Source organism: Polypterus senegalus, chromosome 9, assembly GCF_016835505.1.
Source record: "Polypterus senegalus isolate Bchr_013 chromosome 9, ASM1683550v1, whole genome shotgun sequence".
Taxonomy (NCBI): domain Eukaryota; kingdom Metazoa; phylum Chordata; class Cladistia; order Polypteriformes; family Polypteridae; genus Polypterus; species Polypterus senegalus.
The window spans coordinates 166934333-166958729 of record NC_053162.1 but is presented as its reverse complement, the minus strand read 5'-3'; the positions used below and the strand labels follow the sequence as shown (position 1 = coordinate 166958729).

General features: G+C 35.6%; 1 protein-coding gene across 1 annotated transcript in view; it reads right to left on the bottom strand.

The window, feature by feature from the left end:
• ncapd3 (non-SMC condensin II complex, subunit D3) overlaps positions 1 to 21476 on the bottom strand; it is a 33901-nt gene extending 12425 nt beyond the window's left edge. The window contains exons 1-20 of the mRNA XM_039764158.1: positions 21354 to 21476; positions 16680 to 16834; positions 15249 to 15411; positions 11434 to 11612; positions 9843 to 10010; positions 9159 to 9220; positions 8440 to 8527; positions 7621 to 7754; positions 6652 to 6724; positions 6414 to 6539; positions 5997 to 6249; positions 5681 to 5740; positions 5232 to 5324; positions 3282 to 3355; positions 3016 to 3150; positions 2714 to 2934; positions 1918 to 2109; positions 1629 to 1726; positions 1161 to 1270; positions 50 to 157 (exon numbers count right to left, since the gene is read on the bottom strand). Coding sequence (XP_039620092.1) covers positions 50 to 157; positions 1161 to 1270; positions 1629 to 1726; positions 1918 to 2109; positions 2714 to 2934; positions 3016 to 3150; positions 3282 to 3355; positions 5232 to 5324; positions 5681 to 5740; positions 5997 to 6249; positions 6414 to 6539; positions 6652 to 6724; positions 7621 to 7754; positions 8440 to 8527; positions 9159 to 9220; positions 9843 to 10010; positions 11434 to 11612; positions 15249 to 15411; positions 16680 to 16834; positions 21354 to 21405 — 2544 coding nt within the window. The 5' untranslated portion in view covers positions 21406 to 21476. The remainder of the gene's footprint in view (positions 1 to 49; positions 158 to 1160; positions 1271 to 1628; positions 1727 to 1917; positions 2110 to 2713; positions 2935 to 3015; positions 3151 to 3281; positions 3356 to 5231; positions 5325 to 5680; positions 5741 to 5996; positions 6250 to 6413; positions 6540 to 6651; positions 6725 to 7620; positions 7755 to 8439; positions 8528 to 9158; positions 9221 to 9842; positions 10011 to 11433; positions 11613 to 15248; positions 15412 to 16679; positions 16835 to 21353) is intronic.
• Between the last annotated feature and the right edge of the window lie 2921 nt (positions 21477 to 24397).

Genomic DNA, 24397 nt, shown 5'->3' with positions numbered 1-24397 from the left:
ATCAATAGAAATCAAGCAACCTGAAATCTACAATAAAGCATATGCTTACCACTAAGTCTTCGTCAATGTGCTCCACACCATCCTCGCAAAGAATGATACTTGAAAGATAAGAACTGCAAACCGAGAGGATCTCACCACAATGCTCATTCAGAAAGGTCTGCAAAATAAAACCCAACAGGGAAGATGCATTGGAGTCGGTTACTAAAATACATACAGAGTTTAACTGCAGAAGCACCTACCAATAAATCTAACACAAGTGGATTCAGAAAGGGGTAGGAGATGGGGAAAAAAAAAAATCAGTGGGTAGTAAATGCTTCTGAACACTTTCTAGTTATTATGTCCAATTTCTTGCTCAGGCACTAGGTTTTCTCTTAGTGTACGAATGCCTTGTTTTCAAGGCAAGGAGCAAAGTGACCCGATTAATTTTTTTTTTATTTTACGTGTTTCCTTCTTAAGCAGATTTTAGACGTGAATCTCATTTTAAACAGGTAAAAAAATATGTCCTTAACATTGCATTCATTAACAGCTGAATCTTGTCTATTTACTTCAGAGTAAACGGTTTATAAAAGCATAAGGGAGTAGACATTGTCATGTGCTTTTTCACAGAATACCCTACACCTCCAACCATCCATTTGATGAACCCACATAATCCAGTTTCAGCCATAAACTATTCTAACACACCAGCACACGTCAAGAATCAATTAGGGATGGGGACACCATAGTATCTTTGGCTATAAACTAACACATACTCCCATACTCGCCCACAGCAAGAAGGATTAAAGTAAACAATGAACCAAAAAATATCTGTCTTTAGGAAAATGGCCATTGTATAAATTTAAGCAGTTATTGACAAATTCTAAATCTACAAACCAACACATAACTCTTTATTTCACCCCACTTCTTAGAAGTGTCAGGATAATAAAAAGTTCTGTTAGGCAACGAGTCTGATTCTGTAGACATTCAATTTCTCTTCTGTACTACTCAACTATAACAAGCACTGGCTCTTCATTATTTACTAAAGTACTGCTGAATACACCATAAGCCAGTTTCAAAGTTGGCTACATATACATATATGCTGGATGGGGGGAGAAAAACACACACACACACCCCAATTCCAAGAAGTCAGACCAAACCATTTGCATCCAACACCCCTAGCTTACCTGGGTCTCTTCCGAGGACTCACTCTTTCCCAATTTATGTAGGGAATCCACAGCAGCACTGATCACTACTAGAGGAGCACGGAAAGACAGGATGCACTTCTTTATATCATCTGGTGAAACAGCATAATCAGTATTTTAGGCAAAATGTCAAAGCTCACATAAAAGAAAAAAAGAACAAACTACAGAAAAAGAATCCAGCCTCAATTTTAAACCAATTTATAAAGCAGGCTAGTATTTGATGGTTGTGTCAATTACTACCCAATATTTCTATTGCCCAAAGTGGAACAAGGAAGGAGGAGCTTAAAATAACACCCAGAATCAAATAAGTCAAGCACAAATTACACAGCTGGAGGAAGTGCATGCTTCCTGGTCATTTTTAAAAGATGGAAAACTGCTTTATCCATGTGATTAAAAAATAAATTAATAAATATTTTTATGAAAACTAATACAGATCAAAAATCCACATACCAATTAGACGACTTTTGGTGTCATCGTTGAGATGTTTAGCAATGTGCCCAATAACACACAAAATATGGCAAGTCGTACTAGAAAGCACTTCTTTTTCACTGTCCCCATACCAAATAAGGTTAGATGCAAATAAAATTAAAAAAAATATATTTTAAAATAGCAAAAATTTAATATATAAACATTAGCAAATTAAGCAAAAAAAAAAGTCACACTTACAGTTATGTGCACCTAAGAATAAGCAAAATTTAATTGAACAATCCAGAAAACTAATAAAAAAACTTCTACTTACCTCACAATATCATCCCAGGCTTCTAGCAGTTTGCCATAATTAAGCTTAGGAGCTGAACCTGCCACTTTGGCTAACAGCATCCAAGCAGCACTTGAGTGATCTGTCTCCGTGTGAGAGATGAGACTATTGATGAAGGACGATGAAAATCTCTCTTTCTTGGACCAAATGGCAAAGGCTTTACTGAGGTAGCGACTTTCGAAAGAGAGACAGATTTGTATTTATAAATAATTTTCTCTTTGTATACAGTGGAGACTTCAAAAGTGAGAAGCACTTCAAATATTTAAATGAATTGAAAATTAAATTGCAAAAATGAAACCAAAAATTAGTGCAGTCTCTGAATGCTACACAAGGTTGAAAGTAAAGCACCCTTAAGCATAATCTCTTAGCTCCCCAGAGCTGTGCAAAGTGACATCACTCTGTAAACTACCATGCGTTCAGCTTCTTTAACAAAGCATCTTGATCATCTCAAAAGCACAGAATATCAGTTTACAAAATTGAAAATATTAAGTATTTATGCTAGCTTATAAAGCAGTATTCAAGCTCTGTTTGCAGGGTATAAAACAGCTGCTTACAAAGATATTTTAAGTATGCATAAGTAGTAACCACAGAGGGGAAAAAAAAAATTAGAGATGTAATCATGTCAGGTAATTTTATATACTCAAAGATAAAGAAAATGATAAATGAGAAAGATAAATGAAGCAGATGTCCAAATCAAATTAAATGTGCTCACCTACTGTACGGTATAAAAGTCTGAATTATTGACATTTTTTTGGTTTCAGTACTAACAATTTCTTACCACAGGTCTTGGTTTTCACCACTAAGAAGTGACAAAAGATCCCAGGCTAGTTTTTGATGGGGGTCATTCTCAAACTGTATGCTGTAGTTTCTGATGTGCTGCAAGATTAACTGCTCTAGACATTCCAATGCTTTTTCTTGAACTGAGGTTTCACTGTCAAGCACCACAGGGACCACACCAGAAAGCCACGCTTTCTGCACTACACTGTTGGTTGAATGAGTCTAAAATAGTGAATGATAGAATATGTCATTTCATATGCAAAGGTACATCTTTCCAGGATAACATATTTGCAAACAACTCACCAAAAGCAGGTCAGTGAGGCAAAGTAAAGCTTGTTTTCTGACCGAAACTGCAGGATCTCTGCATCGATCCTGTAATATGGAAAGGTCCTCAGGGCAACATGATGCAATACCAAACTTCAAAATATTAGTAAGCACCTATAATGGAAAATGTAAGGAAGAGGAACAAGAGCTGAGGGCAAAATAAATTGTGATTCAAGACGTTAATGTTGTGGGTTTGGGCAACTGATAACAAAAATGTACACTTTAAAAAAATAGACACTTTTTACCTGCAAGGCTGATTTTCTCACATTAACTTTTTCATCTGTTGCTCGAACCTTTAATATGTCCATAACCTCCATTGCTAGATTAAAAAAAAAAAAAAAACTCAGTTTTAATACTCAAATATCCAAACGCACACACAAAACTAAATAAAATCTATGAACTAAAATAAACTGGACATGCCTTAGAATGTATAAACATGCATGTTTATCATTAGATATTAATGCCAAGAATAGCCCACAATGGGTTAGGACAGAAAAAAAGACCTGGGGCCTCATGCATAATGGCGTGCGTAGAAATCACGCTAAAACATGGCAACAAGTGGAAATGTGTGTATGCACAAAAAAAAAATTCAGATGCATAAATCTGTGTGTGTGCCAACTTCCACGTTCTTCTGCTACATAAATCCCGGTCAGCATGAAAAGTAAAGCACATGCATGTGCCTGCGACCACTCCCCAACTCCCAGAATTACGCCTCTTTGAATATGCAAATCAATATAAATAGCCCTTAATCTTAGCGTTCTGTGAAAAGACAATGACAAAAGCACAGGAGAAAATAGAAGAATTTCAGTGAATACCAAGTGGAGGCAAAGAAATATGTACTATTTGTGGTTTAAACAGTGGTATAAACAACAAAAAGGAAGTTGATGGAGTAACAGAGTGTCGGAGAAACTCGAAAGCTCAAGTTCAAAGTCACACATTGCCCAAAATAAAAGTTGCTGTGAAAAGGCGAGTTGTAGCCCAACGTCAGAGTCATATGGAAGCTTATTAGAGTACAGAGAAAAGAAAAAAAAAAAATAGGCACACAGTGGGGGTAAAAAAGTATGGAAATTTAATCTTGAAATTTCCACATTAATCACTTAGTTTATTTTGTCGTTAAAGTAGAACATCATAAATTCATCTTAAAATCATTTAATTTACTAGTTTCTCAAATCCCATCGTAACTAAAGTAGCACATTAAATGCTTTGTATTGTACAGTATGTGTTCTACATGTGTGAATCACATAAATCGAATAAAACTGACAAAAAAAAAAAAAAAAAAAAAACAAAGCTAACCTTTAGAAGTATCATAAATTACACTGGCTGTTACAGACTGAAATCAAATATATGTTTTTTATTCTAAAATAGTAAGACTAAGAGCAGTTTACGTCTCAAAACAGAGAGGCACGGGATCGAACTCGCGACCTTTTGATTCCCAGTCGGGAGCAGAGTCTATCGCGCCACAGAGGCAGTCATAATAAACAACTGTCAATGTCGCATGTAAAGGCGGCTTTTTGCTTCTGCAGTTATATTTTTGAATAAAAGCGTAATTGTGTTAGATTTGTATCTTCTGTGAAAATATTTATTTGATATTTGGACTTCAGGCTTCATACATTATATAGTTTATGCCTACATTCTATCATCTACTACTAGAATATAAAAAACGTTTCTGTTTTAACAATGTGTTTACACAGATAACTTTAGAAACAGAACAGACATGAAATGCGTGTGTTCCAAACAACAATCTATTATTTCCACTCTAAAACTCCACTTCACTGCCAGATAATCAATCAAGGCATGAGCTGGGAGAAGTTTGTGCACGTTCTAAGTCGGTGGGGGGATGGAATAGCCGGCTACTTGCAGCTTTTCTTTTATCAGCACATTTAGATTAACAAAAGACGCTGGTGGAGAGCTGTGAACGATTTTAAGAAGCAATTTAAGGTGGGACGGATTTACGAGTTTTTTCGTAGGCTCTGGTAATTCTAGTATTAAAAGTGAAATGGACAGTCTAAACAATAACAAAAATCTTAAATTTACAGCTTTCTGTAGAAGATGCATATCTTAAGTTACTTTAAAACATTACCATCCTACAACATACTGTAAGTATCAAACATTATCTCAAAAATGATAGGCAAAAACTGTAAATAAATGTTTTAAAAACTTTATTAAATATTATAGCTATAAACAGTCATACCTACCATCAAAAATATGTGCTTCTGTTCTCTTTGTAAGCTCAACTGACTTAAACACTCCCATACTTTTTTGCTGTTGGCGTGCTGCAGTGGAACTAGCTATATTCAGAAACATAAGGTTTAACATGGTTATGCAAATACTTTAAAACACGATATTCATTTAATATCCTACATTAAAAACCTTCCATAAAAGGTGGGACCATGCAATAGTAAAATCAGACAGCCATAAAGCTACTCTGCAGGATGAAGGATAAACAATCAAAAGTCAAACAGAGATGGAAGATTTTCAGGATAAAAATCGAACAGAGATCACACAGAGCATTTGACTTGGTTCAGAAAACAATCATACCTCCATTAACTTTCAAACAAAATTTTTTACATTAGCACTTTAATAAGAAGAATTTAAATATTTACTTTTAGAAAGTTAGAACACATGAAAGGTAATATGGACATACCTTCTGAATGTTCAGGAAATATTGTAGAGAATGCTCCATCGGTCATTGACTTTGCAGAGGCTTAAGGAAAAACAAACATGGGAATGTTCAATAGTTTTTCTCTAATTTCACATACTGTGTTATAAATCCTAAACAATGATTGAGTTTGACTGGGTCTGAAAAATGTGCAAAAGTATCAAAAAAGTAATAAATACATCACGTACTTGACAGACAGAAAAAAATATACAGGCAAAAGCATAGTAGAACAGAGCACATGGAAGTTAATTGAGCTAGGCCAATGATACAGGTCAATCACATGTACTAATTTTATACTTACACTTTTGGAACACATCCTGAAAACCATCCACTGACATTGAAGCTATGTGTTCTAGACATTGTGCAAAGCAGGTCAGTGCTCTGCTGCGAACAACTGGTGCTTTATCCGAACAACGCCTAAAGATTATTTCTTCAATCAGGAATTTGTGTTTTAAAAATCTGGCATGTTCTGGGTCTACTGTTTCGTTCATTTCCAATTCAGGGTTCTCCAATAAAGCCATTGAAGCATCAAGTGCAAAAACCCTGTACTGGCTCTGTGGAAGACACGATGGATACTTAGGTACCATAATGGTAAGAATTAAAGGAAACTAACAAAGTCACTTTAACTTCAAGGATGGAAAAAATCAATAGTTAAATAAATAAAATATTAAGACACTAGCATCAGACACTAATTTATGAACATCTATGAAATAAGAACCTTTGTGTTGTGAGAGAAGTTGTATAGCCACTCGATGAAGGAAGCATAATTTGCAGAGGGCAGCTCACACAGAAGTTTTGCTAAAGCTTGGGCTGCATAAGTACGATACTCCGCTTTGTCTGTCACCTGAAAAACAAACAGTTTTATAAAGAGAAGAAATCTTTCAAGTGCCTTGCTATACTGAACCTGTTTCATGTTTAAAGTCAAATGTCAAGAAAGGCAAAACCTAAAACAGTACCTTAGTACAGATATGCTGGAGAAGGATACGCATCACTGGTATAATGTTTTCTTTCATTTCTTTTGCCATGTGACTAAAAATAGGAAAATTGGCCATTAAAAAAGTTAATAAAATAGCTTTTGTCCATTTATGAAATTTTCTATTCCTACCATCCAATATCCAAAGGTTACAGAATCTATAATGTATTCATTCACTATTTTGCTTATTGCTATTAAAAAAATTAAACATTTCACTTAGATAATTGGAAAAATAATTATGATTAAGTTTGATTTATTGCTTGAGCTACAACTCCTAATTCTTTAAGATCCAATTAATCACTTAAGCTAGGCATTCCCTTTAGGTTTCCGCTCATATTCTACCAGGAAACTCCGTAACCTTCTATAGTACTATAAGCATACTCCTACATAATTGTTATCTCCAATATTCTCTCCAAAGTAATATAAGTAATATAAAAGAAACCAACCTACACACACTCGCACACACCATCTGCCTTTTTTTTTTTTTTTTTAAAATCAACTTGGCCCTAGTTCAGTACCATTCTTTATATAACACCACCACCTTCCTTTAAATAAAACTTTTTTTTTTTTTTTAATTTTCACTCCAAAAGGTAACATTTTCTTGAATAGGTTTTATAAAACAGCTCAACAATCGTAAACTTTCTGGGTCATGCATATTCTTCACAGCCTATGGTAAAACATCTGACATCATTGTCAAACAAAAGCACTATACTGGAAACTTATGAAGGTCAACAGCAACTCTCAGAGACAAATTTAAATGAATTTCATGAGGTAAGATGACCTTGGCTGTTTAAGCTACTTTAACATGATGTCAACCTACAACCATACAAAAGGTTATGTATGCAGAATACAAAAAAAAAAACTGCTTTGATTTGATTATCTGCTTCAATAGACAGATGCATTATTTTAATAATCGGTTTACCTTGTTGATATAATATGTATTAACTCTCACCTTACAAATTTTACTGCTTGCTCCCTGGCACTGACAACATTCTGAGTAATGGACAGCAAGGAAGGACTTCCTCCATCACCTCCACTCATCATTAAAATCACATAAAGCATTTGATGGAAGACACGACGCACAGTCTACAAAAGTAAAACAAATATTAATGAAATATATTTTACAATGTTAATATACTACTCTTGTCTTGTGTCTTTTGATGCTGGAATTTGCACTTACATTTTAACATTCTCGAATAACTAAATTCGAAAATAGATGGACAAGCAGACAAAAATTTAGGTCTGCTTTATTAAAAATATTCCATGAAAATAAAAAACAAAATATGAAACAGACTGAAACTAATTTAATAGTGAATTCCATCAAATATTAATCCAGTTTTGTGAAAGAAACCATTAGCTTGTTTTATGAAAGCTACAGGAATTTTCTGAGGATTAAGACAAATAAGCTATCAGGTCAATGTGGCATAAATAAGAACAACCTCATAAGTATGTTTTAGAGGAATATTATAAATAATCAGAACAGCAAATCCAAACAAAGCACAGCTACTATTGTAGTCTTCTTAATATGTAATAAAGTACACTTATCAAACAAGCAATAGGGAGCATGAGGACATTTATAATGATTTTAAAGGTATCCTAAATTATATAAATTGAGTAGTAAAGTAGTATAAGAAAATAAAGGGCCACTTAAAATAATTCAACAAGTGAAAATATTTATAAATTAGTTTATATACAACAATGATCATACTGTGATTAAAAAAGTTAAGATTTGATCAAATTTTATCAAAGAGAAAAAAATCATCAGATTTACCCGATCTCCTTCCCCATGCATAGAAGAACATAAAACTCTGAGGCCATGATAGCATAGTTCAGGAAGGGTTTTCATCTTGTTGACATCCCTGAAATATATAAAAATTAAACAAAAGGAAATGTATAGTTTAATTTAAAGTGCCAATTTAAAAAAGTACATTTCACATTTTGTTCCTTAGTTTTTACTTTCCTCTACAACTCTGTTTGGCCATTATTAATGTAAGGCACGTTGAGCTACTTTCAATTATGAAAGTTTGCTATATAAATTAATGTTCCTGTGGCTGTAGTAGTGATGGCAAACATTCCTTCTACACTAGTATCAGAGTACCTTTCAGAAAGTGATACAAATTATCACCTGAACAGACTAGATATCTTATGAATCAATGGATTTCTTCCCCAACATCCCATAGGTATCTGTATACTGAAACTAATGTATTCAGTTACAAAAAGAACACACTCCATTCTTTTACTCCAACAACACATTTTTAAGCAAATTTCTTTCACACATTCTATTTGACATAAAGCACGTAAGGTATTCAGCCAATGAAAACTGTTATTTCTGCATTTTATACAGATCATTTTTAGCATAGCAATAAAGCACCTGCAGTTGGAACTCTCACCTTACAAAATTTAAAATGTGAAAATTACTAACTTCTTAAATGAATACAAGAACTACACTTTTTTGGTAAGATAATGATTACATGAAAACAACAGACTTACGGATCAGCAAAAAAAGCCAACTGGCTGATGACGGGTTCATAATGTGTTACTTCAATTAAGATCTAAAATACAAGGAAAAAAAAAGGAATTTAAGTCTGACAAGCTAAATGTTATATTAAATCTCTCTATTATAAAAAAAAAAAATCTTGGAAGTCTTCTTCTCTATATATATATATATATATATATCTCTATATTCCTCAAATGGAAATTAACTAGAATGGAACAAAGTAGGAAGGTGAAATGTACATAAACAGGCAAACTAACAGCACATGTTAAAGAAAAAAAAATAGTCCTTCAACAAATTTACAACCTATAATTATTTCTCTTCATACAAATTAAAATTCAGTACAGTCCAGTATATAAATAAAGGACTTGACCTAGCTGATGAGCTATACAAAAGGGGAAAAAAAAATGTTCCATAAACATACCACCCAGTTTTTTCTTTTAATTTGGACATTACCAAACAGCAACAATTAGCACAGTTTGGGGAAGAATAAATTGCAATAAAATAGCTTCCTTAAAATAATAATAGAAAATAAAATGTCATTAGTCAAATAAAAAATATACATTTTAAAAGATCAAATTCACAGGAAAACATTTAAACGATTGAAGAACTCTACAACAAAAGCAGAATACTCTAACTAAAAAGGGTTTGTGATATTTTTTATGAAGTATCTTTCATACCTGAAGACAGTGCTGAATACACTGAGGTTTATCTTTCAATGATAACTTGGACAGAAGCCGCAGCAAAGTTTTGAGTAATAAAAAAATTTCCTCCCGGATTTTAAGCAGATCATTTGGGGAAAAGCACATGTTCCCCTGCTGATCTTCATCTTCAGATTCTTCTTCAATCTAAATAAAAAAAATAAAGTTTGACACTGCATTTTCAGTCCATTTAAATCACATAACCTTAAATGATTTCATTTATATCATTTGACTACACTCTACCAACAAACGTTATCAAAGCCACCTTAATCTAAGAATGTTTGAGTATAACTTTAATATGGTGTAATAAACATTACATTTCAAATAGTAAAACAGCACTAGACTTTGATGTAATATTTTGCTAGAAAACATATATACTGTAAATAAATTTTGCTTGTATCTATTGTGACGGATGGCCGGGGCCCATGCCTGGTCAGAACGCCCCTTCACCACACCTGCCAGGGGGACAAGGGTGGGAAGCCTAGTAATTCCCCCTGGACGCTAGATGGCCGCCTCCCTGGGGTGCAGCGGTGCCTCAGACTCCCCCAGGGCTTCATGGGGATTGGAGTTCTGTACAGCTCTGTGGGGTTCCGCAGCTGCCGCCAGCGGTGCTGCAACAGTAGCAGCTGGCCCTTCTGGGCACTGGTTTCACCTTACCCGGAAGTGCAGCCGGAAGTCACTAATCAACCACCTGGAGCACTTTCAGGTGCCTGATAAATGGGAGCCAGCAACCACCACTCAACGGCCAGAGTCCAGTGGAAGGAGGACTAAGCTTGAGGAGGAGTGGTGGTGGAAGAGATAGAGGATAGTGCTTGGGTGTTATTTGTGCCTGGAGGAATTACGGAGAAGACGTGCCATCCAGCTGAAGAAAAATAAAAGAGTATTTGTTTTACATGTGCCTCCTGCGTCCAATCTGTGTCGGGTTGGGCACAATATAGCGCCTTTCTTACATTATCTATCTATCTATATATATATATGCTAAGCACAGCCTGTCTGTCGTGCGAAAGCTTCTCTTAGCCTTGAACCTTAATCTTGGTGTTAATCAAGAGTTTATGATGTGACAACCGTAACATCACTCATGACTTGGCTACCTCAAGTATATAATTGAGTTTTGGGTCTTCCAGGTCCTTCTTCCGGAAAGCGCCAACGCAGCCATGTGCCCTAGCTGACAGGAAAAGAGAATCTGCACAAGCATGCAGCACTCAAGATAGAAAAAGATATGTTGCTCTAGCATGTGGCACAGCTAACAGGAAAAGAACTGCAGAGACTTGAGCTAACAGTAATGAATAAGCAGGTAATGAATAAGCATGTCATTAGCACTTAAGAGGGAAACACTTGAACTTCTACAACCCTAGGCAATTTTAATTGTCTAATTTTAAAACTGAAGCCTCATATTTAGGACTGTGCCTATGCTGGGCGTAAAGTACTCAAGTTTAAACTTGTTATTGAAGAATGTTATTATTTACATTTATTTGTATTATTATGCCCTAAAAGGACACTCCACTCAGGGTTATTAAAAGGCATTTTCAGATTTTTTTTTTTTTTTTAAATCATCTAAAGATGCACATACCTCCATCTCCTCTTGTCGTGGTTTGGTCCGCTTCCTACCTTTAGTTTTGTTTTGGGAACTTTTTACAGTGTCTTTTTTACGCTTTCCTCTGCTGACATTTTCTTGGGGCCAGCTCTTTTTCAAAGTGTCCAAACATTTATCAAACATCACTGGGTGAAATATCCGGTTGGCAACACTGCCTGCATCATTAATAAAAATTAATTTAAAAGAAAATCAGTATATTTACAATTTAACATTTACATAGCTGTTGCACATTCATTCAAACTGAATGATCCGGCACATTAATAAAACTTTAGATGTCAGCTGCGGTGAAACAAAAAAAGAAAAAAAAAAAAACATTATGCACAATATTTCAGAATGCATGGATTCTTACATTCTTTGCTGTAATTTGGCACTCATCCCTAAACTGTTAAAACTGAAACCAGTACTGTATTCCTGAGTCTGTAGTTATGGTTCTGTGATCAGTATGTTTCTCTTAAATATCTACATGTGACATAGCATCAGATTTCTAGGTTATACATATGTATTATTTTGCATTTCAAATAGTTTAAACTGCATCTGTTTAAAGGTAGAGATTCCCCATTTCTCCACATATTTGACAGTTTTTTGCCTGGCTTTCATAACATGAATTGCTGCAGCTTTGATTTCAATGCCACCCCCTCAGCTTTAGGGGTTTAAACATATTGCTCAACCCAATGCAGCCTTAAAAATTACCAAGCATCCTAAGCACATAGCATGTCTATTCCAGGGAAATCTTTAAGACATCCCTAACAAAAGATGTTCTGAAGGAAACTGAATGTAACCAAGAAATGCTTTTGCAATGGTAAGCAAAATTATCCACTTTGTAATCCTGATGTCACTAATCACTTTTGCTGCATAAAACAAAAAAATAAAATAATCTTAGAAGTTAGATGCCACATATCTTTTCACTTCCCAATATTCTGATACTTATTAAGTACTAAAGCTTTGTCAGTTCTCTGGTACCATGCCTTAAAAAGAGATTTTTTTTATTTATTTAATAAAACACCTACTGCAAAAACTGTTCAGCTTGACTATTGTCAGCAGACTAAACACCAAAAATAAATGACCTGATATTAACATAGACAACACTTGGCCAATACTTGTAATTAGCTTATTTAACATATAGACTTTTGCTTTGTTAAACACCCACGGAGAGGCTCAGCAGTTAGTAGGCATAAGTCAGAAGGACTTTGGTTTGTTTGTTTTGTTTGGAATCTGCACACTGAAGTATTACTTTATTCTTATTCATTAACAGAGCAGCTTAGCTTAATATGCATATACATTGCAATTTACTTACTGCATATTACCACCATGAGAAGTTTTATGGGTTTAGTATATATGGATAAATGATATGCATATTTTAATATAAACAATGGCATTGGCTACAGCTTTTTTTTTTCTTTAAATATTTTAAAAGTGTACCAATGCACTTTGGGATCATAAAAAGGAAATTAGATATGCTAAAATAAAATAAAATTACCATCTCACATGCCCTGTTAATGCAAAAATAAGTAATACTGACTGGTATAAAAACAGTGTATTCTAATAAGCAGACAAAAAATAATAAGTACTAGCAAAATACCCGCGCTTCGCAGTGGCGAAGTACTGCCCTAAAAGTTTTATTAAGAAGAAAATTAAACCTTTTTAAACTGAGGGAAAATATACCAATAATTATTTGTTAAGGATCTCTTTGTATACCACATTTTGAGTTCGGCCCTCCAGTTGTAATATGACCAAGCTGTGCGCTGAGCTTCTCTTGAGCATGCAATGTACAGTTGGCCATGTGAACAGTAATCTTGTCTCAAATCTCACTGCTTGGATTGCTGCTGTAATAATCAGTTTGAGTTTCATGGTTTGTTTCAATGACGACAGTATTTGTAGGACTTGTGTTGAAGAGACATTCGGCATCTGTCAAGTGTTGTAAGTATACAATCAGTTTCATCGATAACTTCACATCCAGCTTTTGAGAGTTTAAACATTCATAAACATCAAAGTGTCCACTACTGAAATCGTCACCTGTGAATCTAAGATGTTTAAGGGGCATTGGCGGTTGTCCAAAGGTGTAAAATATTTGGCCATTTTGGTACACTTGAAAGCGATAACTGAACAACTCAGCGGCAGCCATCAACTCACATGCAGATGCATGGGTGAAGGGCTTAAGCATTTCACTCTTATAGTGCTCCTGTGTAGTATAATTATCTCCTGTACCGTCATCAGTCCACACCTTGAACCTGTCCCAGTCATTCAATACATAAGACACAATGTTCCTCCGGATATCAAGAGTGAGCCTGATATGGCCGTGCAATATGTACCAAAAAGAATGAAAAAGGTAGGTGCCATCTCCGGGCATGGAAACCACTCGGTAAGTGACAGTTTCTTGATCGATGGTGATCACCTCGATAGACATGTTAATGCGGGTACGGTTGGAATGATAAAGGAAATGGGTACCTGAACAATGTACAGTAAGTCTAAAATACCTACACAATAACTATAATCGTAATAAATGAACAATAAAACAGCGGAGAAGCCGTGGATTAAATAAAAAGGCTGTAGTTATCAGCAGGGAGACGTGAATCCCGTGTCAAAGCAAGAAAGGGAATGTAGAGACTGGAGCGACGGACAGCCTTATATAGGAAGGCAGCCAACAACGTGGGAGGCGTTGGGATGGGGGACCCAACGCTGCCTCACACGGTGACCGAGCTGCAGGCTATGGACGTATATATGTACGTAAGTAGGATTCAGTTAGCGTTGGGAACCCGCGTACCAAATTTGTTGAAGATGGGCCCATAAGTAACAAAGACTGTTGAAAAGTTCAATATGGCGGCCGACAGTGGCATCATACCACCGAAATAAGTACCAAATTTCAGCCTTCTACCTACATCGGAAGTTGGAGAATTAGTGACGTTGGAAAATTCAACATGGCGGCTGACAGTGGCGTCATACCACTGAAAAAAGTATGTACATTGGTTTCGGTTAGCGCAAGGAAGCCGCCTACCATATTTCGTGAAGATGGGGCCATGAATAAGAAAGTTCAACAAGGCGGACGTTGTTGACCGTTATGCGTTGAATTTCGAAATGAAACCTGCTTAAGTTTTGTAAGTAAGCTGTAAGGAATGAGCCTGCCAAATTTCAGCCTTCTACCTACACGGGAAGTTGGAGAATTAGTGACATTAGAAACTTCAATATGGCGGCCGACAGTGGCATTATACCACTGAAATAAGTACGTACATTGGTTTTGGTTAGCGCAGGGAAGCCACCTACCAAATTTCGTGAAGATGGGGCCAGCCTTCTACCTAGACGGGAAGTTGGAAAATTAGTGACGTTGGAAAGTTCAATATGGCGGCCGACAGTGGCGTCACACCATCGAAATAAGTACGTACATCGGTTTCGGTTAGCGCAGAGAAGCCGCCTACCAAATTTCGTGAAGATGGGGCTATAAATAAGAAAGTTCAACATGGCGGACGTTGTCGACTGTTATCGACCGTTATGACCATTACATGTAGAATTTAAAAATTAAACCTGCTTAACTTTTGTAAGTAAGCTGTAAGGAATAAGCCTGCCAAATTTCAGCCTTCTACCTACACGGGAGGTTGGAGAATTAGTGATAAGTCAGTCAGTCAGTCAGTGAGGGCTTTGCCTTTTATTAGTATAGATTTGCTTTAGATTTCACTTTCTTATTAAATTCAGCTTGATGTTTCTACATTAAATTGTCAATGAACTTTGACAAAGAAAGGGTGTAGTACAGGACAATCTGCTCACATTCACCTCATTCAAGTAAAAAAAAAAATTCTTGCCTGGAACTTCAAGAAGCAAAAAATAAAGACCAGCTGCATTCATAGCATATTGCCGCTGTTCAACGCTGCAAGATGACTTCTGAACCAGCTGAACAAAGTGGTATAACAAGGCCACTAGGGCATTGGACTGGATATTATTTTTAGTAAACTGGGTCCAGATGCTCTACAAGAGGGAAAAAAAGAAAAAAAGTTGTTAAAATTATGTTGATAAAATTGTCTAGTTTGGCATCATTCCCTCTCTCTACCTGTATCATGGCGCACCTCTCACCCAATACAGCACACATTCTTCTGATGCAAGTGTAGACCTTCAGATTAGTTGTAAACTCAACAATGACCCAACAAGAATGAGTATGTGTGTAGTTTAGGGGTTGGAATCTTTGTACATGCCCTGCAGTTAATAAGGCTGGTTCATGCTTTGCACCAAATCAAATACCATAATGTATTTGAACTTGAGTAAAATAAATGGATGTATAAATAAATAAACTAAACACTTTCCAAAATAACTAGTGTCATGACAGAGTGTATGAAGTACAGGGTGAGGCTGAAAGGACGGACGTTTTTTACAAAACCACAAAATTGTTATTTTTTTTTCTTACAAAGAAATTTATTGAAAGATTTGAGTTCATATTGAAATAGTATTTGACAATTTGTAGGGATGGAAATGCAGGTCTAAATGTAAAATACACCTTACCGAACGATTACTGAGGTCAAGTTCAAAAGAATGCTTCCAAGCAGATCGACTTGGACTGCGCAGCAGGGCTAGTCGTACGCTTTCCACATTTTCAGGGGTACGTGCCATTCATGTAGCCCCCGGCGGTCTTTTGTTTGTTGTACGAAGTGCTTTAACCCAACGTAGGGTAGTGTTACAAGAGGGAACAGCTTTATTTCTGTAGATATTGAAATGGCAACAAAACTCACACTGAACTGCGGTAATAGATTGGTTGTTCTTGACAAAACAGTCGTACACAAAAACGTGGTGTTCTATCGTCCACGGCTCCATGGGTTCAACTAAAAAGAAATTAAAAAACTGCTGAGACTTCGCGAACCTAACGCCACCTACCGCACATCTGTTACTCCACCTAGTGGTGAGTTCTAGCCATTTCAAAGATGTCCGTCCTTTCTGTCTCACCCTGTATAACAATACTATTTCTCTGGATTGAGCAAAATAAAGCTGGAGGAGACATGTCAAAATTATTCTTGCTTGCATAAGATAGTCTCTAAACAAATCTTTCAGAAATCTTTAGGTTTCGTGAATGGACTAGCAAGGCAACTGAATTAAAAATTAGCATTTTTATAGAAAGGGGCTTTATTCTATACACACGGTATACATTTAAATTGCAGCCTCTATTACAAAATAATTACATTTAAAAAAAAAAAACACACATTATGTATGACAGATACATGACCTGTTATAATCTGTCTTACACTTACTTCAGTGTTGGGAGTGTTGTCTGTTGAAAAAGGCAGCAATCCATTATAGATGTTTCTAAAAACATCTAGGCCACTTTCTGTGATCTGTGCTTCTAAAAGGGGATCCAATGGCTCGGTCTCAGTAAAGTCCAGCTCCCATATAGTATCCACCCAAACTGTAACAGCAAGGATAAAATGATGCCTAGTGTTAGCATGCAGTATATAGCAAAGCATATCACAGCAGAAAGAAAATACAAATAATGAACTATTGAGACTAAAGTTTTCAAAAATAAAAATATTTGAAAATATTCTGATAATCTGAAGCAATGTGAACTATAGCCCTCTATTAGAAAAGCAAGACAGAATAATTAAAATTAACAAAAAGAAAATGAAAATGCCTTAAAAGAAACGCCATTCAAAAACTACTATTAAGAACAAATACTTTCAAAATAGGAAAACAGGACCATTGCTGAGATGATGATGTCAAATAAAAAGATATTTACGCACACAGGGAAGACAGACATATTTAAACTCTACTGTACTCAACTAAATAATTAATTAATTGTTCACACATGTTTAGAAGAAATTTAGCTTTCTTGCATTTATTTTCATTAACAGACCTCTAACATTTTTTCTGTGCTATACTGTATATAATTTACAACAGCAAATAACGACAAATGGCATACAGGTGTAAAATTCAGTGTCTGCACTGTGCATCCTCCAGATTCATATCAGAACAAAATTACTGAAGTATGTTTATCATCAATGCAATAATCCATATCAATAATGCAATTACTCAGGACTCAGACAGCATTTCTGTAATATATAAAACCATTTTACAGTCCCTCCCTTTCAAAGATCCAAAAGGACAGTTGGAAAAGGATCTCTCACTCAATAATTTCAGAAAAGGAGTGGAAAGTAGCAATGCAGAGAATCCACTTGAGCTCCATATGCACAAAGCATACAATTATTCAACTCAAAATTAATTATCGAGCACATCTGTCTCACTTAAAATTGTCCAAAATGTTTCCAGGGCAAAGTCCAACCTGCAAGCGTTGCAATCAAGTTCCAGACTCACTGGGCCACATGTTTTGGGCCTGCACCAAATTAACATCATTCTGGACCAAAAATCTTTAAATTCCTATCAGACAGCCTTGGTGTCTCAATCCCTCCTAACCCATTAACAGCCGTGTTTGGTGTACTCCCAGATGGGCTTAAAGTGGAGAAGGACAAACCGTAATTACCTTTACTACACTACTGGCATACAGACTTATCTTGCTCAACTGGAAGAATCCCCACTCTCCTATTCTAAGTCAGTTTGAAACTGGAAAAAATTAAATTCTCACTTAGAGGATCTGTGCAGAACTTTTTCAGAACCTGGCGGGATCTGATCAATAACATTTTAGAATAAGCTTTTAAAGCACTGATGATTTCTCCATTTATCACTACTCACTTATTAATTCATCTATTTACTTATATTTACTAGCTTTAAGTTTTACTCTGCTGGCTTAACTCTCTTTCTCAGGGGTGGGGGTTGATTTGTTTTCGATCTTATGTTTGTACAAAATTGATTTATTTGTATGGAGTAATGTGTGATTTTAATAAAATCAATAAAATAAAAAAATGCAATTACTTGTATATCACATTACTGCAATCATACTTTACTGTACTGTAACAGTCTTCCTACACAAAATGACTGAAAATGCTATCATCTCAATATGTGGTAAATGCAATGAACTCCACCTAGTTTACCTAAACAAACTTCTGATGAATAGATAGAAAACACACATTTCCCAACTATAGTATTTACCTACAAATCCCTAAACTCAAACACATACTACAGACTACCCGCAACTGTAAAGCTTTCCTTTACTCTTTGACACAAATTCTCATTACCTTAGTGACAACTATGATCTGCTACTTTTATCCCAAATATGTATTTGGTTCCAAATTACGGTTTGAGATTAAAAACACATTTCGTGTACATCATTTTACATTTATCACGCCTTAACTTTTTGTGATACTAAGTTGTTTCTTTTAGAACATAAAATAGTGACAAATACATCCAGATCATTATGTATTATATATGACTTAAATGAGTTCCACCTCAGACACATTAGGCACTCCAATGGCTACCTTGGCTGCATAATATTTTGGATAAAAATGCACAATGGACAAGTGTATAGATTGCTTGTTTTGGAGCCACCTGTCCAGGTAAAACTGAAAAGAAAGGTGATCCAGCTGACAGCTTACTTTTTTTGAATTTTCAGTTCATACTTTGTGATATTGTCGTTGTGACTATGTGTGTTCAATTGATTAGTGAGTAGTGTACAAAACCAAAAATAAAAATACAAATACAACAAAAGACTTTAAATATTATGTATACACATATACACACACATGCATCTATGATAGGTTGAAATGTAAGTAATCAATGTAGACCTCAGCGTTAACATTTGCAGTGCACTATGCAATGCATATGTCTCTAGTATATCCCACTTGGTACTGGATTTGTAAAAGCAGTGTTAATGTTTGTGATGTGCCAACTATTAGAATGACATATGCAATGCATTTTACTACTAAAAATGTTTATGATGTGCCATATAGATACATAGCAACCAGACAGACACAAAGTATTAGATTTATATAAAATATACTGTATATAAATAAGGAACAGTAAAAAAAAAAATTAGATGAGAAAGGGCCATTCAGCCCAAGAAAGCTTGCCAGTCCTAACTACTTAATTCGTCCAAAACAACATCAAGTCTAGTTGTGAAGGCCCTTAAACTCCTACTGTCTATTACACTACTTAGTAACTTAATCCATCTATTTATGGTGCCCTGTGTTAAGAAAAATTTAATCTTTGGGTGAAATTTACCCTTAACAAGTTTCCAACTGTATACCCGTATTCTTGCTAAACTCATTTTAATGTAATGGTTTCAAACCACTGTACTAATTCTCTTCATAATTTTAAACATTTCAGTCATGTCAACTCTTAATCTTCTTTTGCTTAAACTGAAAAGGCTCATATGACTTATATATGAATGTATATAAATACACACACGGAAACTCAACTGTTTTACAGTGGACAGAGCCATAGTGACACTTTTTAATAAGTCCTTTTTGAATCCATTGTTACATTTGCTGTTATTTGTTGTTTTGGCAACTTCTGCAATAAGAATATATATCACCTTGACATTATAAAAATTTGCATTAAAACTATTGGTTCACAGCAGACCTCTATCAATGAAATGTATTGCAAACAGGTTAGAAAGAAGGTCAACTCAATTCTGTCAGAGAGCAGCCATCTTCTTTCCTCTAAATTCCAGCTGATGCCATCCGGCATTTGATTTAGGCTTCCAAAGGTAAAGAGCAACAGGTTTAAGAACTCCTTTATTCCTAGAGCTATAAGCATTTTAAATTATTGTAGAGATGCTGCTAAATGTTAAATTCTCATTATTTTGTGCACTGTTGAAAGCAAGTATTCTTCTATACATTGATCTTGAGTGTGTGTTTATGCAATACAATTGAATGACAAATGTTGTGTCTTTGTTTATCTATTGGATCTCTGTAGCAATGACTTTTGTTTTTGTACTTTCTGCTGCAAACAACAACAACCTTTACTTATATAGCACATTTTCATACAAATAATGTAGCTCAAAGTGCTTAAAACAAATTTCCCTCTGGGATAATAAACTCTACTTAACCTAACACACACATATACACACACAGAGTCAAAACTTTGGACACACTAAGAAATATTCATGTATTTGATACAAATTGGCATTTTTTTTAATCACGATACCATTAAATTGATTTAAGACATCACTAATCTATTCCTGTTTGAAATACCTGTAATTTACTATTCATAAAGGATGGCAAAGCCCCATTTTTCAGCAACCGTTCATTCGGTGTCCTAATTCTCAACTGAAATTGCTTATATAGGTATATAATGCCCATACACACACACGAAACATTCATAACGTTGTCAGTGTAAGTGGTTATAAACTAGCATAAATACCCAGTAGATACAAACGGTATCTTAATCTAGTGGTGCGAGTGCCAAAGGTACTGTGTCGTTCACCAGAACATTGAATTCAGTTACATAACTGTGCAGGACGGCTGTGGCATTTAATAATACTGCTTGTCATTGTGTTGATATACTGTATGTCCTGCACAGAAAGCAGCTGTTCAGCAGTTCTGAGCCGCTTTCACCGCCCTTCGTAGTTTTATAGTTTTGTATATGAATGACGTTGTTTGAAAACTGACTTAACTGTTCCATCTTTATTACAATAAGCGGCATGCTTATTTCTATTCATGACTAATAACTCTCTCTGACCTCCTATTCAAAATGTTAAAATGCTTCCTGGTAACGTTCAGGAGGTATCTATACACATACTCGCATATTGTATTTAAGAAAGAAATGGACATCTCTAAATATCTAGTATCTGGGTGTACTCCATGTCGACATTTCAACAGTTATTTTCCCCAAGGATATCAAATCAAACTCGGTTAATTACTTGCGAGGATTGTGACGGACACATTTATTAGAATTGCGTTTTAACCATATTACTCGAAATAACTTTTAATTTACTGTTTTAAAAAGATGTACTATTTACAGCCTGTAAAAGCGGTTCACGACAAATACATATAACACCCGGAAACATAAAAGAGTGACAGTACAAACAATCTTACCGTTAGATAGCTCGTTGATTTTTAATAAAGTTAAATTTTCCAGTAACTCCATTTGTAAATCGCTCACGGACAACAGTATCAAAAACCCCGCGCCAAAATAACAACGCTGTACATCGCGATGTCTCCGCTCACCGCCCCGCCCATCGCTGATATAATTATTTTTTTCGTTTTATTTTTTGTTTTTGGTATTATAATTAGAAAATACACTTTGCTTAATATTCAACTTTACAAAATGACTTAATTTCTTCAGTGAAACGAAAAAAAAAATACAATTCGCATTTTTGGCGACCACGGAAAAGCGTTTAAAAATTGTATTGAGCCAACATGGCGGACAACTGCTTCAGTTGCAGGATCGTGAAGGGCATGCGCCGATCAAACGGTCATGGCTGCGTCGCCGGTGTGGGCAAGGCAAATGAAGTTTTGAATATAATTTTTCGTTTGGGCCGTTTGAAGAGAGAATTGCTGGCAACTTATTACGCTTAAACATGTGATGTAAATTACTTATCATTAATATCTAGGTCTACATTAATCGTGTGGCTATATTATTAAGAAATATTGCTGTATCCTTTTCAATTAGTTTTAACTCAAACATAATGTACTTTATAAAAATATCATTTAGAAACCAGTGTTGCGTTTATTAATGATGCGTTTATTAATGAAAGGGGTGTTATATTTAAATATGGTTGACAATTAAAATACATGGATTATTTGTAACCAATCCTTCTAGACCTGTTTTACCCTTAATAAAAAGGTTAGTTAGTGTCTTTATGTCACTCTGTGAGTCCGTCGGTTGCCATGTCTCTATGGTTCCAAAAGATGGCGCATCACAAACATTTTTATAAAATACGTTGCGTGTGTCATTCCAACCGACTGCGCATCTTATACATTAACACTGCTTTTAAGAATTCCATACCAAATGTCATATAATAGAGACATACACATTGCATGGTGCACTGCAGGCATTGACGCTGAGGTCTATGTTGATTACTTAAATTTCAGCAGCTAGTACAACTATAATACTAGTTGTACAATTACAAAGATAATTAAACCATACATCATTTAAATGTAAATGAATAATAAATGAAGTTGAACGCACAGTAAAATGCAGAAATTTCAATTTGATTGATATAAATCAAGACAATGTTATGTTAATCCATCTCTCTAACCTGTTTATCCAGAGAAGGTTGATGGGTAACTGGAGCCTATCCCAGCAATCATCTGGCTCAAGGCAGAGTGCCAGTCCAGCCCAGATGTTACGTCCATTAATGTTTTAATTAAGATATGGCCACTTCACAATAGAAAACAGGAAAATGAAAACTCCCATCAGCAGCATTCCTTGAAAAAACAAACTTGTGGAGTCCAAGGTCCATTTTAACATATGTTTAGAAAATAATGATTCTTAAATATCTGTTTGTTGGGTTGTGTGATTTCTCATAGAACCTTCATGTGACAGAGATCTGTTTCATTGTGTGAATGGTTCTTTACATGTGATTTTTTTTTTTTTTTTTTGGAAAGGCTCCTAATACAGTATATGGACAAAACTGACATATACAGTATAATGTAAAGCAGACAACATTGCAGGATACTGACAGATCTTGAAATCCTGAATTTAAATAGTGTTATTGTGTGCATCAAGAGTCCTTCTAAAAGCATTAGTTCATTAGCTTTTTTTCAGATGTACTACTATCTACTCATGGTTGTTTACCTGTTAGCTCTGTATAAATAAAGGTTCATTCTGGAGCCTTCATATGAATGATTCTTTGTTTTTCTCTTGTTCCAAGCACATAATTGTTCTTTAAATGATGAGTTTTCCATTTCTTTTTTCCTCCTTAATTGTACATTTTTTTCCATCTTCCATAGTTATACATTTTGCCAGAAATGGGTAGAATCTCATCTTGCTGTTAGAAAACAAATTCTAAGTATAGAAGCTCTGCTTTACCCTATGTTTATATACAAAAGGCCATAATGGCACTAATGCATAGTTACAGCACTATCTATGGCATTCTTGATGTCACTGGAATGTGGTATTGTGAATACAAAATGAAATGAAAGGCAAAAATAAATATTTACAAATAAATAAATAAATAAAATACAGTGAAACACACCAATATCTGACATAAGAATTTTATGTTGTAGTATTTTTTTTAAGGTAAGCCTAAAAACCCATAATTTCTTCTAAGACCATAGAAAGAAAGGGTAAATTTGACATCAGTATATGTAAATGTAAACTGTATATATGCATTGTAGGTGTCACACAGGATCACAAGCATCACAACAAGCAATAGGGAAGATACCTTACATAGATGGAAGAGTGGACAGAAAGGCATCCCGGCAGAGAGAGGGAAGTATGTCACACCCAGACAAGGCTTCCCTAATGGATGGACGGACATCCCAGCCAGAAGAAATGATTCCCAGGCGGGAAGCCCCAGACAAATGAGCAGGCATCCTAACCAGACGCGTGTAGCATCTTTCCTCTCCAGGATAAAAGAGGAGAACAGAGAAGGACTGTTGCTGGGGTGTATTTATTCCCCCCAGTCGCTGGATGGCAGCGGCCCTCAATAACGGTGCCCATTTGGGAACCAGCAGAGAATGCAGGTCATTGTAGTCTGTCATCGCAGCCCTGCTGAGGTCTGTGGGTGCCACAAGAGGGTGCTGCAGGAAGATTTACTTCCTGTTATGTAGGACTTCTGTGTGACCAGGAAGTACTTTCAACAGGCAACAGCCCTGGCACCAGAGGTACTCCCAGCTCCTCAGTAAAAGGGACCACACTGCCTTGTCCAGTAGATTTGGAGCTGGGAGGTGGACGAGCAATACTTACATGGTGGACAGCAGTGTGGTGAATAGAGGAGAGGTGATTAGAAGAAAGATAACTTGTGGTTTGGTATTTTTTGGAGGTGTGTTCGTGTTGGGGTTTGGGGCTGTCTGGCATCCTTGAGCTTTCACAGTATATGATCAAAAGACGGTGCCACAGAACCCCAAACATTAGACACATCTCCACAAAACACAATTCCAAGTTAAAATAAAAGTTATTACTTAACAGGACC